Here is a 17,023-nt window from a genome sequence, read left to right as displayed (position 1 = left end):
TAAAGCTGTGCTTATGTGTATGTGTCACTTTCCTTGTCTGAGACTTTGATTCATGAAAGAATTTGAGTTCATGCCTGTCTATAGATACTTGTATTGCTTTGCTGAGTTGAGGTTAAGCTATGCAGGTTCCACCTATTTGTGCAAAATCATAATTCATAATTTTTGTAGACTTAACAACCCGGTCTCCATCATCCATCAGAATCCATTTTTTTGCAATATCTGCTTTTTGGTTTCCCTTTACTCTGCTCATGATTCCCAAAGTAGTTCCCTAACTTTCCGCTTCCCTCTCAGCCTGTTGCAAAATGCTGCTGCAAACTGTTGGAAGTTGATGGACAAGGAAATAGACAAAGCTCCATTTCTGTCTGTTAGGCGCCCCCAGAGCCGAGCACCATGTTGGTGGAGCCCCAGACCTGAGCTCTCCTGGAGAACCCCAACCAATATCTGGGACCAGTCCGCTGTCAGTCACAGAAGACGACTTGGGTGAGGCAACCAATTATGTTCAGACTCCGGCGGCCGATCCTACAAATGAAATGACAGCAGATTTCATTCCCAGCCACACAGAGGTGGCTGCAAGAGCAACAGCCACGCTGCCAGTGGAGCCAGTGAGGGATGTGGAGGGGTCTGAGCGAGGGCACACGGCAGCTGCTGTAAAGCCCCAGGACAGACAGCCATTTCCTAACGAGCTCTTGAGCAGCACAAGCAGCCCCATTTCCACACGGGAGCCACGGGCTGCCACCCACCCACATCCCTCAGGAAAGGCTGCCACCATTACCAGCCCGGCCGGCTCTGGTGCTGGCACCCCTCAGCCCATTCCCAGTGCAGGGATGCAGCACAGTGTTCCTGCCTTGTCCACCCCAGGCATCCAGCAGAGGGAGGCACCAAGTCTTCAAACATCTCCTCTGACTTCAACAGCACATTTCCATCCTCCCAGAAAAGAAACAGCATCTCCATTTTCCACCAGAGAGAAGATGGTGACCAATCCACCGTCAGCACCTCCCACCAGCAAAAGGCCGAGAGATGCAAGCCCCCAGGCACAGCCCCACAGCAGAGCTGCACAGCCTCGGGGTGTAGCTGCTAAGGTCACCACTTCTGCATTCCTACCAAAACCAGCTTCAGGGGGCCCTGCTGCAGTTCCTTCTAGAACAACACAGACAACTGCTGGTCACTTCTCCCCTATGAAGCGAGGGATGGCAGGCAGTGAGGGCAGGAACCCAACAGCAGCCATTGTAAGCGGGTCTGGACACACAGCCCAGCTGCCTGCTCTGCAGGATGTTCTGCAAGGCCGTGCACACTCCTCTTCCCCACTGATGCCTCTGGAAGCCCTGGATCGTGGTGATTTACCCCACTCTCCATCTCAAGAGCCCACTAATGCTGCTGACGGACCGCAGCCTCTCCCTTTGCCCCGGACTCTCAGCTGTACCAAACAGCACTCCTCCCAGGAAGCCCACAGGAGCTCTCAAGGAAGCACAGCCCCGGTTTTGCAAAAAGATGCTGATCATCAGATGACAAGTAAACCTGAAAAATCCGGATTCCCTGAGAAGCCACAGGTTTCTGCTGGTGCATCCTCAGTAAGCCAGTCACAGATGTCCACCTTAAACATTTTCCAGACTACTACAGGGACAAAAGGAGCTACATCTGCACTCTCCCTGGGCATACCCACTCCTGATGTTGTTCCTGCAGCACTTCAGCCAACAGGTGTATCTGCTCCTCCTGCTGGACCCCAGTTAGCAGGCATCCCCAGTTCTGCTGGGCAAGGACTTCACATACCAACTTCACCCACTTCAGCTCATTCCAGGTCTCTGCACCCACCTTTTGCTCAGGAAAGCCTGCCCAGAACAAATGCACATCCCAAAGTGGTGCAAACTGCTGTTTCTGATGGGATCCCAGCACACCTGGCACAGCTGCTGGTGCAGCAGTCGGGTACATCACACCACACACCTACCAAAAACCTCAGTGCTATCAGAACAGATCACCTTAGCGTGTTACCATCATTCCCATATTTGTCCTTCCTGCTTAGAAATACCGATGGCATGCTATGCTTGCTTCCCACACAGGATTCCCCTTTGCCTATGCAATTCCCAAATATCAGCATTGGGACTCTGGTTTCTGCTCAGCAAATCCTCACAGTGTCAAATGCTTCATTATTAGATCGAGGGGACTTACCAAACATGAGTTTTTCCAGCTTAATCCTGGTTAAGCCCATATTTATCCTCTTTCCCACCGACAGACCAGGCTTACAGGGGGGGGCCTCTCCTGAGGGTGAAGGCAAACACAAAACCCTCTTGTTCAGCAACCAGCGAGGTGTGAATGCAATTACTGCTGAGCACAGCCATGACATCCCAGTGGTGTCCGCACGCATCCCCCATACTGCCCCCAAAACACCTCTCACAGCTGGGAAATTGCTTTCTTTATCACTACCAGCCGTAGGACTGCCCGATCCCCCACTCCCAGCCCAGCCTCCGTTTGCAATCGCAGAGGCAGTGGATCCGGCTCAGCCCAGCAAGGAAGCAGCACTGCAAGGCACTGGCCTGGTCTCAGCCCCCGCACCGTCCTCTGCCCGTGCGCAGTGCGCTGAGTGTCTGCGCTCAGCCAGGACCACGAATTACCCATTGAGGCTGCCCACAAGCACTGTGCCTTTGCAGTCCACACCGCAAAGCATCCTCAGCTCCGAGCCGCTCCGGAGGCTGCCGTCACCAGCTGGGATTGCGCCCAGCACCGTACCAGCATCCCCAGCGCCTCCCATTGGCAGCGAAAGGAGAGGTTCAGCTGCGGGCAGCACCGCCTGTCCGGGACTGGCTCTGCATCCCAGGGCAACACCAACCTCACCCTCATCTCTAAGGCCCGACCTTGCCAAGCACCTGGAGTTCACACCCACCGTGCCCAAGCCCTCTGCAGCGATGGAGACCCCAACACCAGTGCTGTCACCATTTTCAGCAAAGGTTCACGTGAAAACAGCAACATCTGGGAAGCTGCTGGCTGCAGTTACCCGTCCGAGAATGTACACTGGGTCCCGTGCAGGCCCGCCTTCCTCTGTGGCCATGCACGTTCTCCTGCCATCAGCCACAAAACACGACCGGAGCACCCGAGCACAGGGAAACGTGGGAGAAGATGCAAAGCCAGCTGAAGTCAGCACGAGTGCAAGGAAAACAGGACTCGCAGGAAGCAGCACTCCTCTGCCAGCTGTGTTTAACTCGAGGCCGGAGCAGCGCCCCGCAGCAGTGCAGGACAGCGAGGCTGCTTTATCCCCAGCGCAACCTGCGTCTGCAGAAGCTGCAACTGAGACACACGGCTCCGCTGGGCAGCACCCTGGAACGCCTACAACAGGATCGGCTGTGGGGCTGCTCCTGAGCACTGAGGAAGAAGAGGAGGTCGGACCCCGCGAGGTGACAGAAGAAGCAGCCGAAGGCTCTGTGACCGAGCTCACACCGCTGGGCTCACAGCCGGGAGAGCCCCGCCGCCGCAGCGCCGTGCAGCCGGAGGGCACCGTGCTGAGCGGGTAATTGCTGCAGGAGATGCCGCTCAGAGAGCGGAGGGATCAACATCTACAGTGCTCCATGGGCTAGTTTGAAAGCACTCAGTCCATTCTGCAGTGACTTCATAAATGTATTATATATATATATATATATATATATATAAAAAGCAATCTTTCTACATCTCTGATGTTAGCGCTGTCCTTCCAGACCCAGCTTTCTTTTGCACAGCAGCCTTTGACTCTCTGCCTCTCCTCCTAAACAGCTCTACGTGCATCTCTGTGATGTGGGAGCATCTGCTGGCACAATGAGACATGCCAGCTAAATGTGAACCTTCCCCACACGGCTGTGCAGAGGCAGGAGGTGGTTCTGGTCACACCAGGGTCTACTTGCTCTTCATTTCATTCAACTTGCTTGCAAACACCTTGCAGATCTGTTTGGTTTCACCAAGGAAACCGACTCTAGCACTAAGCAGCTGCACAGCAGAGTTGGGCTCAGCTGGTTTCTTCTTTCCCCTGCAGCATTGCAGTTGTCAGCGATGAGCTCTGTGGCTCCGGGAACTACACGGTGCGGATGACCCTGCGCCCTGTGGCAGACACCAGCATGGGGCTGCAGGGCTCACCCCCCACCCAGGACACCTTCCTGGCTCTTGTAGCTGTGCAGAGCAGCCTCCACCCCGTGTTGCGGCTCCGTTCCTGCTGTGTGACACCATCCAGCAGCCTGCAGGGCCCCAGCGCCGTGTGCTGCTCGCTGCCCAGGTATGGCACCAGGAGCTCCAGGTGGGGCTGGGCTGGGAAACATGTTCTGTGATCAGCACCATGAGAAACATGGCTGTCCTTCCTTCACGCTTTGACCCATACAAATAACCTGTCCCACTTTCTTGTGCAGTGTTATCATTGTACAGTATCCTCCTGCCCTTCCTCCTGGAGGAGCACGCAGCCTGGGAGCAGAGCAGCCCAAAGGTGGGAGACCCTGGCTACAGTGAGAGCTCACCCCTGTGCTGCTGCTGCATCTGAGTCAGGCAATGAGAACCACACTACTGCAGCTGTTTTAGAGGTTTTAGCACAATAAACATCCAAGAAACAATAGCAGGCAAACATCCGGGCTGGGACACTGAGATTTTGGGGATTTTTTTTGCCTGGGGCATGGTGGCAGACAGCCTATGCAGAGCAGTGTCTGCCCTTCCCTGCCCTTACCTGGGAAGTGCTGGAAGCTGAAGCTTTTTTCTGTTTGCCCTTGCCAGGCTGCCAGCTGAATGCAGACACATCCAGCTACTGCCAAGCAGTGAATCCGGAGCTGCCAGCTTCACCATCCAGCTGTTCCAGATGCTAAATCACTCCGTGGCCTACCTGCACTGTGAGCTCCATGTCTGCTTGCAGGGCCACACAGGCTGTGAGCAGGTACATGGGCAGGGTCTTCCTTCGCTGATCTGAGCACCTTCCAAAGATCCAAGGCTTCCTTCCCCAAGCTTGGCAAGACTCAGGGATGGGGTGCCTGCCAAACCCGTGCCAGTGCCTCGTTCTCACTGTGGTTCTGCCATGTGTTGAAGAGGCACAGCACTACGAGGCAGGCAGTGCTGGGCTCTGCTCATTACTCCCATCTCTTCAGGATTGCTTTGTTGGTGCAGAGCCACTCCTCCTGCCAGGGGACAGGAACAGGCATGGGAATCCACACAACCTGGTCTCGTTCGGCCCAGTTCTGAGAGCAGTGGACAGCTTAGAGTACAAACCTGCAGAAGGTGGGTCTCCTGCTTGCAGCTCTATCCTGCAGAAATCTCAGCTCAATTTATGGAGCATTTTTTTCTTCTTCTCATCCATAGTTGAAAGGCAGCAGCTGGTTTCTGTTAATTAGATGTTGCCCAGCTGTTAGTATGGAGAGGGATTCAGTTTGGCACATCAAGTGCATGACAGACCTCCAGAGCTCACTGCCACCATCTCTGAGAGTCAATTAATTTCTTGTATGTCTGACTGCTTTCTTTTTTTTTTTTTGCTAAGAATATTTATTGATGAGACCTTATGGCAAAGCAGGCAGTGTGTCTGAGGGGGGACTACCATTCATAGCACCACAGAACCATGGGATGGCTCAGGTTGGAGGAGACCTCAAAGATCACCTACTTCCAACCTCCTGCCATAGGCATGGCTGTCACTGAGGCTGCTCTGTGGAAAGAAGCAGCCACCCCTGCTTGGCATGCTGGAAAGAAGAAGGGATTTTAACCCCCTTTCTCCTCTCCCTTAATGCTATTCACAGCTAGATGATTTTTCTCTTTCCAGGTCCTAATTCTGCCATGCTGGTGCCCATTCTGCTGGGATCCCTGACTGGCTTTGCTGTCTTGGGCAGTGTCTTCATCTGCCTTTTGTTGCATCACAGACAGAAAACCAAAAACCTAAGTTATCCACAACTTGGAGAAATCCGTGGCCTATGAACTACACATAACTGCCTGGTCCTGCCTATCCCACTCCACTGCTACAGTAATCAGAAAAGCAAACGCTTTTGAGTTGCACACTGTATTGCTTTTGTAGACCTGTTGGCCCAGGGAGGAAGATCTCTCTCCTTCCTTTCTTTCCTTCTGCATGCATGAGCCCACAGACTGCAGAGTAGAGGACTGTAGAAGCAGCCCACCCAAAGGGGAGAATAGATCTGCCAGGTAGCTAAAACCTCTAGGTCAGGGTTCAGGGTCTGTTTTGCAGAAGCACTCATCATTCCTTGCACTGCAGTAGTGCTGTGGAAATTAGCACCACACGCCTTTTGACATCGCCTTACCCACAGAGGTAGTCCCTGTGCTAAGCTGTTAATGCTGTTTATGCCCCAGACAAGTGCCATTAAACTGCTGGAGAGTTAAGGCACAGAGCAAGTCCAAGAGTGTGTGCATCGAAGGTAACACAGCTACAAAGGAGCAGTGCCCCAGCACCAAAGTTTTGCCCTCTTCCCTGCAACACATCTGCAATCACAGCAGGTTCTGTGCAAAGTTGCAGCTTGAGGGCTGCTCAGTGGTTGTTGGTAACACATCCCAACCTTCCGGAGCTGTGACAGGGTGCTGGGCTGCCGAGATTCGTCAGCAGTGCAGCTGTGCTTTTGGGAAGAAATCACTCTGCAGCTGTGTGTGGCCCTGCAGTAGTGCTGTGTGGTGCTGGGGCAGTGCCTGCACTCACTGCTATCTGCAGAACTCAGTTGCATCCTGTAGGGCCGGCGCTGTGCAGTGTTGTGGTGCCTCTTGCAAAGGTGAGCTTCAGTACCTGCATGCATTGTAAAGGTGAAAACTGTTAATAAAGAGCTGGCACCTTTATGCTTTATGTGATGAAAGCTTGTTTCTTAAAGTGGTCCCTTTCACAACTAGGGTAAGCTGGTCATAAGAGATAAATAAGGATGAAGTTGACTGGAAAAAGGCAATATAAATCCCATTTATTAAAAAAAAAAAAAAGGTACAAAGGATGACCTGAGGAATTACTGACCTGTCTGCCTCACCACTGCGTGGGGGAAGATCACAGAGCAGATCCTCCTGGAAGCTGTGCTATGGCACGTGGAAAAGGGAGGTGATATGGGACAACCAGCATGGCTCCACCAAGGGCAGCTCCTGCCTGACCAACCACGTGGCTTTGATGGTGTAACTGCATCAGTGATCAAGGAAGGAGCCACCGATGTCACCTATCTGGACCTCAGTAAGGCCTTTAACACGCTCCTCCACAACATCCTTCTCTCCAAATTGTTAATCTATGAATTTGATGGGTGGGCTGTTTGATGAGGAGGAACTGGTTGGGAGATCGTACCCAGGGAGTGGTGGTGAATGGCTCAGCGTCTGGATGGAGATGGGAGGCAAGTGGTGTCCTTCAGGGTCAGTACTGGGGCCGGTGCTCATTAACATCTTCATCAGTGATATCAACAGTGGGATTGGGCGCATCCTCTGCAGTTTGCAGATAACCCCAAGCTGTGTGTTGCTGTTGACACTCCTGACAGATGGGAAGGCATCCAGAGAGACCCAGACAGGCTGAGCTCTGGGCCCAGGGGAACCTCAGGAGGTTCAGCAAAGCCAAGTGCAAGGTCTGCACCTGGGTCATGGCAGCACCCACTGTCAGTGCAACTGGGGGACGTAAGGATAGAGCACAGCCCTGCCAAAAAGGACCGGGGGTACTGGTGGGGGGCAGCTGGACATGAGGCAGCAGTGTGCCCTGGCGGCACAGAAAGCCCAGCGGACCCTGGGCTGCAGGCAGAGCAGCACGGGCAGCAGGGCAGGGAGGTGCTCCTGCCCCTCTGCTGTGCTGTGACAGCTCACCTGGAGCACTGCGTCCACAGGTGGAGTCCTCAGGGCAGGAGAGACGGGGAGCTGCTGGAGCGCGGCCAGAGGAGGGACACAGAAATGGCGGCAGGGATGGAAGCCCTCCCTGCGAGGACAGGCCGAGAGCTGGGGCTGAGCAGCACGGAGAAGAGAAGGCAAGAGAAGGAGAGCTGAGAGCGGCCCGTCAGCATCTGAAGGGGCTGTGAGAAGGGAGGGGACGGACTCTGCAGTGGGTCTGTGTGATGGGAGAATGGGAGATGGCTTCAGACTACAGGAGGGGAGATTGAGGTGGAGCTGAGGAAGGTTTGGCAGTGAGGGCGGTGAGGCGCTGGCGCTGCTGCCCAGAGAGCTGTGGGTGCCCCATCCCTGCAGGCACTCCAGGCCAGGTGGGATGGGGCCCTGGGCAGCCTGAGCTGGTGGGGGGCAGCCCTGCCCACGGCCAGGGGTGGCACTGGGTGGGCTTTGAGCTCCCCTTCAACCTGAGCCATTCTATAATCTACGATTCTGAATAAAGATCTGTTGGTAATAAGTGCAGGAGCCCTCTGGAGCTGCAGGAAGGCCTGTTGCTCACTGAGCCATCCTATCAATGTCCCACAACAGTTGCTGCATGCACTATGGAGCATGGAGCATTGTGAGTGGGTTCACCAACCACCACCAAAGCAGCCAGCAGCCAGAGCTGGCTGAACTGCCTCAACCAGCTCCTTGCTGTGCTTTCCTGACCTGAAATGCCCCTCCAGGCAGTCAGCAGCTCCTTCATCCCTGCTCCCTGCCTCTCCATGCTGCTTACATTTCTTTTCAAGCAGTTTCTCAGTTTTACGTGCTCATGTTCCTTACATACAAGGTCTGGAGACCCACCCCTTGGCTCACCACGCACCTCCCCATCCCCACTGGGTGTGGAGGAGCTCCACAGTTATTCCTACACACACTGAAGCAACTGGCAGTGCCGGGCTGCCTCTGATGCCATGGCTTCGGGGACAGAGCAGCAATGTGGCAGCCTCACTGTCTTCAGCAAGGAGGACTTCGAGGAGGACTGGGTGAAAGTGGCCAGCGGGGGCTTTGGGTGCGTGTACCAGGTCAAGCACAAGAAGTGGAGGACGGTCTATGCGGTGAAATGCTCCCCGTACCTGCTGCACGACCCCGGCGCAGAGAGGTAATGCCTGCTCTCCTCCAGCACTGCAATCTGGCATGTATGTGTGTCTTAAACCTTATTAGCAGAGGAGTTTCCAGTAGCTGTTGCTGGGCTAGATGAGTTGATGAAGGTATTTATTCTAAATTTTTATTGCATTCAAGCTGAATGAATCCCGTCTGGTTTGTAGCCACATGCTGATATTTCTTTTCCTGTGATGTTACTGACTCCCGTGGAGATGGCTTAATTTGGCAGTGACCATGCCTTTGGTTTGCAGTGTTTGTGCTCTGCATATTGCATTTAGTCTTTCTATTCTGGGGAATAAGAGAATCAAGCTGATCAGTTTTACTTCTGTATGTATCAGTTCAAGAAAGTTTAATCTTATGGATACCCCCAAAGCAAGAGGGCAGGGGCTAAGCAGTGCTGTGCCAGCACCCACCATCCTGTGCTGGAAGGGAGCAGGTGGGGGCCATGCCTTGCAGCTCTACCCCAGAAGGGAGCCAGAAACCACACGGGTCCCTCCTTGTGCAGCACTCCATGCTGCAGGCTGTGCCTTCCTGCAGTGAGCCTTCCTACTGGAAATAACACGCCTGGGGTAACCCAGTGTGGGGTCCGTTCCACTGGAGAAAGTCTGGCAGAGGGTTTTGATCGGCTGAACTGTGTTTAGATATGAGGGTGGCCCAGCAGGATGTCATTGTGAGCTCAGATTCATTCCCAGGGTATGCTTTCTAACTTCTAGAAGTCTTTACACTTGTACTGCTTGATGTCTGTCAGCACACTCTGGGCACCCCGACTTGTTCAGCAGGTTGGGAACTGCAAAGATTTAGTAAAGCATGTCTGGCAGAGCTGGCAGCAATGTGCAGACTTGTCTAGACTGCCTCGGGACCAATTCAAGGGAAATTTGAATCTTTTAGGGGTGTACAGGGCTGCTTGGATAGCCCTAAACTGCTGTACAGGAACTCCACCTATGGATCAGCACTGACACCATCTCTTGGTTCTTTTTTTTTTTGACCCAGAACTAGTGTGAACTGTCTAATGGAAGAAGCAACCAAGATGGAGAAAATAAAATTCCAGCACATTGTAACTATCTACGGGGTCTGCAACAGCCCTCTGGGCATAGTGATGGAATACATGGCCAGAGGGTCCTTGGAGAAAATCCTGCCCACTCACAAAATGTCATGGCAGCTCAAATTCCGGGTTATCCATGAGATGGGCTTGGCTATGAATTTCCTGCACAGCATGACACCTCCTTTGCTTCACTTAGACCTAAAGCCAGGGAACATCCTCCTTGATGGGAATATGCATGTCAAGGTATGGCCTTATTGTTTGCAGGGACAGGTCATTTCTCTTGGTAGTACATAGGCTGTTTTGAGTCCAGAAGCCTAACAAGGATCTTCAGGAACACTCATCATTAAGATCGACATCTGCAGCTTGCAAGAAGCCGCTGGTAAACAAATTGCATGACATATTCCAGATTATGTAGGAGATTCATAGAATCACAGAACGCTCAGGTTGGAGGGGAGCTCAAAGCCCACCCAGTGCCACCCCCGGCCGTGGGCAGGGCTGCCCCCCACCAGCTCAGGCTGCCCAGGGCCCCATCCCACCTGGCCTGGAGTGCCTGCAGGGATGGGGCACCCACAGCTCTCTGGGCAGCAGTGCCAGCACCTCACTGCCCCAATTGTGCCAGAACTGGGAATACAGAGGAAAATGCTGATCCAGATGCTGCTGGACTCGGTGAAAAGCACTGATTTTGGTTTTAGCTGGGTTTTCTCAGTTCTATCAGACGCCTCCTCATATTCCTGATCATGAAGGACAGAGATATCTCCCAGCTAAAATGAGGAGAAGTGAGATGGTGAATGTTAGAGAGAATGTCATGTTCTCTGCTTGCAGATCTCAGACTTTGGGCTCTCCAAATGGATGGAGCAGTCAAGCCGAATGCAATATATTGAAAGCTCTGCTTTGAGGGGCACTTTGAGCTACATCCCCCCAGAAATGTTTCTGCAGAACACCAAACCTCCAGGAATCAAATACGACGTGTACAGGTAAGGGCTGCCTTTCCGCACATGGGTGAGACAGCATTCAAATATCCTTCTGGCCAAATTGCTTTGCAGCCCACTTATAAAAGCTGTGTTCTGGATGTCTGTCAGCTCCTTCACTACTGCACTGCACAGTGATCCGAGAGAAATAGCAAAGGGGGATTCATGTGGTCACATGCTCTTGCACCAGTCAGGCACTCGATAACGCAATAGGAATAAAATGGGCTGTATAGGGATGTAGGCTGTCATGAGAAATGCTATAAGTCACTCATCCTCTGCTCAAGCGTTGTGGCAGACATCAGAGATGTATGTGATGATTCATAGAATATTGTCCTCTGGGGGTGTGGTGGGTGCAATCCCAGTTCTTCCATCGTGAAGGACACCTTTTCTTGGGAAGACAGAAGTAATTAGTGGATTTTATGTTTGTGTCCGATGAGAACTCTATGGAAATGATTGCTCACAATCTCTCATTGCAGCTTTGGAATTGTCATTTGGGAGGTGCTTATGCAGAAGAAGCCTTATGCAGGTAAGTGTGAGAGTGAATCCACTTCTTACATGCTCTGCACTCATTAAAAGTTTATTACAGCCACCTCCACAGAGAAAAAACCCAATGTATGCTGCTGTGACTCTTTCAGGAGCCAACATGATGGCCATCATCGTCAAGGTAGCAGCAGGCAAGAGGCCCTGCCTGGAACCCATCAGTGACGACTGGCCAGGGGAATGCCAGCAGATGGTGGACTTGATGAAGAGGTGCTGGGATCAAGACCCTAAGCAAAGACCGAGCTTTACAGGTGCAGTATTTGAACAGCGAATGGATTAGGCAAAGGTCAGCTGCAGGAATTAACAACTGGGGGATAAGCTTGCATGTAACTGGCTGCCACATAAAGTACCTGTCGCTTTGGCAATGCTTGGTACCCATCTGCTGTCAACACATCCTTTTTGTCCCTCTTGCCTTCCTCCCCATGCAGAGGATAACAGAGGACTCCCACAGCCCCGGGTGCTGACTTGGTAATCTGCACAGCTAACAGTCTCCCTGCTCCTGCAGATATCCCTGTAGAAACAGACATGCTGCTGTCACTGATACAAAGCCTTGTTGTGGATCCGGAGAACGAGCGCCTTGTCAGAAAGATGTCCCACAAACCTGCCATTGCTGGGAACCAGCAGGTGAGCAAGGCTGCTTAGTGCCTGGGGAAGTGCTCTGAGTCCCTCCCTCTTCTTACTAGCTCCTGAGGGAGTATTTCCTCTCCCATCACTGTTTATCATCAGAGCACCTCAACACCCTGTGTGTGCTTGCATAGGGTGCACATCTGTCATTCATTTATGGGGATGGGAAAAGTCCAAATCAATCTAGGAAGCTGCCCACTGTGCTAAACGATAGATGGTCCAACAGAAAGGTCCTTTCTTACAGCTCTATTGCGGTGGCTTTGTCATATCTAAAAAGTTGGAGCTAAGGAGCAAAGTCTCATGATGTCCTGAGATATCTTCAGGCTCCTGCATGCCCGTTAGTGTCATGACTTGCCCTGCTCTCAGGATTGAATAAAAAACACACGAATGACAACACAAAACTCTGGAGCAAAGAATAAATCTGTGCAAAAGATATATAATGCAAATAAGCAACTTTCTCTTACATTTTTTTCTTTCCCCCTTCCCGAAAATGAGAGTGACAAAGAAGAGCTTATCTTCTCTCAAGACGCCAGAGCCAGTGGTAAGTAGGGAACTCTTCTTCATCATTTAAAGATAAGGAAGAGGGAAACCAGAAGAATAGGATATTTCATTGCTCTCCAGAGATAAGTATATGTCTCAAGGAGGTTTTCTCTGTGTGTGACTTTTCGTTTGAAATTAAACAAAATGAACTATATGGGAAATAAGTTCCCATGATGCAGAGACCGAACATCTCATGGCTTCGAAAGAAACATTTCACATTCCCTATCTCTAGGACGCTTTTATTTCATCACACAACATGAGGAGCCGCATGCTGTCCCTCCTGTTTTGTGCATACCGAGCTGTTCCACTCTGCCTTTCTCCCCCCTGGTGTTCTGTTTCCCCTGCCTTTAGGAACCGGCCACCAGGAGGTTCACGGCCCACCTTCTCACAGTGAGATGGAAAGCCCAGAGGACATCCTGTATCAGGAGATCTGGAGAGTTCATGAGAACGGCCTCACACTGCTTCACTTCGTGGTGATCCAAGGAAACGTGGAAAAGGTGAAGTTTCTCCTGAGCTGCAAAGCCAATGTGAACAGCCAGGCGGTCTGTGGCTACACCCCGCTCATCGTGGCTGTTCAGAAGAGATCACCAGAGATCTGCTCGGTGCTGATAGAGCACGGTGCGGACACCAACATGCCCGATGAGGATGGCTGGACACCTCTTCACTTTGCTGCTCAGAATGGGGATGACCGAATTGTTCGCCTCTTGCTGGACCACCAGGCTCATGTCAACGCTCAGGAGCACGACGGGTGGACCCCTCTGCACTTGGCATCCCAGAACAACTTTGAGAATGTGGCCCGAGTGCTGCTCTCTCGCCAAGCTGACTCCAACACCCAAGAGGTGGATGGGAAAACCGCCCTCCATGTGGCAGCCTGCTTTGGGCACGTCGGCCTGGTGAAGCTCCTCGCCAGTCAGGGAGCAGACCTGGAGAAGAAGCAGAAGAACCACAGGACTCCACTCCACGTGGCTGTGGAGAGAGGGAAGTTCAGGGTAGTCCACTATTTGCTGAAGAACGGGGCCTGTGTCAACAGCCTGGACCAAAACCATTACAGCGCCCTGCACCTGGCCGTGGTGAGGGGGAAATATCTCATCTGCGAGAAACTCATCAAGTACGGAGCCAACGTCGAGCTGCGGACGGACAAAGGCTGGACCCCCCTGCACCTGGCTTCATTCAAAGGACACATCGAGATCATCCACCTGCTGAAAGACAGCTGTGCCAAGCTGAACGTCAGGGGAAGCATGGGCTGGACACCGCTGCATTTGGCCACGCGCTACAGTGAAGAGCCAGTGGTCAGCGAGCTGCTGAGGTGTGGGGCAGACCCCAACATCGCTGAGAAGTCTGAGTGGGCCCCCCTGCATTTTGCAGTGCAGAGGGGCTCTTTTCTGACTGTCATCAATCTCCTGGAGTGCAGGGCAGACGTCAACGTGAAGAACAAAGTGGGCTGGACGCCGCTGCACCTCGCCGTCCTCAAGGGCAACATGGCCATTATAAAGACCTTGATTAAGGCTGGTGCTCTGCTCGATGTGGAAGATATTACTGGCTGCACGGCCCTCCAGTTGGCAATTAGGCACCAGAAAGAAAACATCATTACGTTGCTCCAAGGCAAGGACTCGCAGATGAATACATTGCAGAATAGGACCCTGGTGAATGATGTTCAGATTTCAAGACCCAGAACTGTTCCAAGAAGGACAGATTTGTAGATTCGTAGCATCTGGCATTTATCACTCAAATTTTCCAGTATCAGAGCCTTAAGTCACTATATCCAGTCACCTGGTGATTACAGGGGATTTTTTTTCAACGGCAATTCTTGAGTATAAATACTAAAAGAATAAAAGAGAGCTACAGAGGGAAGATGGCACGTTATTTTTGAGAGTGATCAAATTTATAGCCCCTTTTGGCTTGGTGATGCTGGCATTAGGCTGTGCTTCTCTGTTCTGATACTCACTGCGTGGGGATGGAAAAGGATATGTGTACTCCATTTTACAGCGGACACTGCTGGAATCATGCATAGCAGTGCACATACAGGTGTCTTCCATATGTTTTCTTGCTTTTATTCTTTGTTTTCTGACAGAGCAGATTGGTGTAAAACAGCTTGGCGCAGGTGGGAATTGAGTCTTCTCACCTGCTGCTGGAAATAGACACCAAGCAAATGGTGCAGTGATGTGTCAGATTTTCTGACATCTCATTTTTGTAACAAGAGCCTTTATTAAAAATAAACCGAGTAAGAAAAATCTCTGGTGAGAAGTATTTAAATGGATGCAATGCACTGCAAAGTAATTCCACTCCATCCCTTAACCACTCAGGCTGTCATTCCGAAGACGGCTTGAAGGATAAACCAAGAAATGGGTGCAGTTGGTGTATGCAGTCAGGTGGGGTTCCTTCCTGCCTTAGCTGAGGGCTATTAGTTTGCAAGGCTGCTCTCAGGCTCCTCTTCTCTTTGACCAGACAGGCTTGTCTGGAAAGTGTTGCTCATGGTATTGAATGAAATTGTTTAGATTCAAATTTTTTTTGCTGATAGTATGTTTTTGTGGATGTTTCTGTGGATGCGTAGAAAAGGCGTGATGACAAATGCATCCTATTTATGCATCTGGTCCTACTTTAAGGGTTGTTTTTACAGGCAAGAAATCAGTGGGATTGTCCTGAAGCAAGTTAGGCAGCAGTGCAGGTGATGCAGTGTGGCAGCTGGGGAGACTTTGGGGCCAAATGAAGTTATCACAGAGTCATAGAGTGGGTTAGGTTGGAAGAGACCTTGCATTTCATCTAATTCCAACCCCTGCTGTGGGTGCCAGATCAGGCTGGTACAGAACAGAACCTGCTATTTTCAGCTGAAGGTTCAAGTGATGTCACCAGTGGGAAGTTGTCTTTTATGTCTATTGGGAAGATTTTCTAGAGCTTGATGACCTTTGTGGAAAACATGTAGCCTTTAAGGATTTTGTTGCAGTGAGCAGCATTTTTGTGCCACTTCTGATGCTCCCATTGTGATCTGCTAAGCCATTTCAGACTCATACGCAATGATGTCTCTCTCTTTCATTTTAGCTAGAAAGATGTGGCAATACCAGTAAACAACCCACAGCTCTGTTTACTCTATTCAGGGCGAATGCCACAGGGCAGGGAACTCCTTTTCCACCCCAGCCAACAACAGGAGCTGCCCTGTATAGGGAGGATCTGCTAGTAGCTCACTCCAGGCTTAAGAAGAGCTCATTGTCCCAGGAAAGCTGGCAGCTGCTTGATCAGAGCAGAGAAGAAAGACAGAACAGAAGCATCTTTAAGTGCTCCATGAGACTGAAGATATATTGCCATATGTGAGTCATAACTGTATTTCACTGCTTAATGCAGCGTACATTTCCCCTTGCCTGAGCTCCAACCCACTGAAGCTGTCTGGACTGTGCTAAATAAAAGAGCAGGTGGGGTGGCTGCAGTGTCTGTGACTGCTATAAAACGTCCCTTTGTCCCTTCTTGCACATTTATTTTCCTTTTGAAATTTGACAAGCTGAACTCATAGCGGAGCGTTGCCAAACCCAGGGCAGGAGGTGGGCTGCTTCCAGGCAGGGAGAAACTGGGAAACCTCCTCCAGCCACAGGAGCAGAGCTCTGTGTGCTGCTGGTGTGTGGGCACTGTTTGCAACTGAGCCGCATTCTGTGGGGAAATGAACAATGTTACTTTGGAAGAAATGGAATTGGCTTGGACAGGTGCACTCATTCCTGGGGAAAGAACTGGCTGGAGGGCCGGGCCCAGAGATGGTGGTGAATGGAGTTACATCCAGCTGTGGGGCTCCCCAGGGGTTGGTGTTGGGGCCCTTCTTACTTAATAACTTTATTGATGATCTGGATGAGGGCACTGAGTGCATCCCAGCAAGTTGGCAGACAACACCATGCTGGGGAAGCGTGGATCTGCCTGAGGGCAGGCAGCCCTTCGGAGGGACCTGGGCAGGAGAGCGGCTGAGGGAGCTGGGATTGTTCAGTGTGGAGAAGAGGAGCTCAGTGGAAACCTCACTGCTCTCTGCAGCTCGCTGACTGGGGATTGCGGAGGGCTGGGGGTCGGCCTCTTCTCCTGGGTAACAGCGATAGAAGGAGAGGAATGGCCTCAAGTCACTCCAGCGGAGCTTCAGGCTGGATATTAGGAGAAGCTTCTCCAAAAAAGTGGCCATTGGTAGAGGCTGCCTGGGGAGGTGGTGGGTCACCATTCCTGAAGGTATGCAAGAAACGTTCAGATGTTGTACTGAGGGACACGGCTTAGTGGCGGTAGGAGGACAGTTGAACTGGATGATCTTGAACATCTTTTCCAAACTGCGTCAGGCTGTGATTCAATGACAGGTGCAGCTCCTCTCTGCTCACACCTGTCCCCTCCTGCAGCACACGTGGGTGACTTCAGCAAGGCCTTCAACAAGTGTGGCATGCATCTTGTTCATCGCTGGTGT

At 51.7% G+C, this 17,023-nt stretch overlaps 1 protein-coding gene across 1 annotated transcript; it reads left to right on the top strand.

Annotated features, from left to right (window-relative positions):
* The first annotated feature begins 2,897 nt into the window (after positions 1-2,897).
* Positions 2,898-14,306, top strand: ANKK1 (ankyrin repeat and kinase domain containing 1). Its single transcript, XM_042831858.1, is given in 10 exon segments — positions 2,898-3,496; positions 3,992-4,228; positions 8,582-8,890; positions 9,883-10,177; positions 10,757-10,908; positions 11,379-11,428; positions 11,538-11,693; positions 11,948-12,066; positions 12,562-12,607; positions 12,958-14,306. Coding segments are annotated over 10 exon segments (3,312 nt in total).
* The last annotated feature ends 2,717 nt before the right edge of the window (positions 14,307-17,023 follow it).

The sequence above is a fragment of the Centrocercus urophasianus genome, unplaced genomic scaffold (assembly GCF_019232065.1).
Source record: "Centrocercus urophasianus isolate 14NV4802_14NV808 unplaced genomic scaffold, USGS_Curo_1.0 seq_37, whole genome shotgun sequence".
NCBI classification, from domain to species: domain Eukaryota; kingdom Metazoa; phylum Chordata; class Aves; order Galliformes; family Phasianidae; genus Centrocercus; species Centrocercus urophasianus.
Note: the sequence above shows the minus strand (reverse complement) of the source record. Positions and strands in the feature narration are given on the sequence as shown.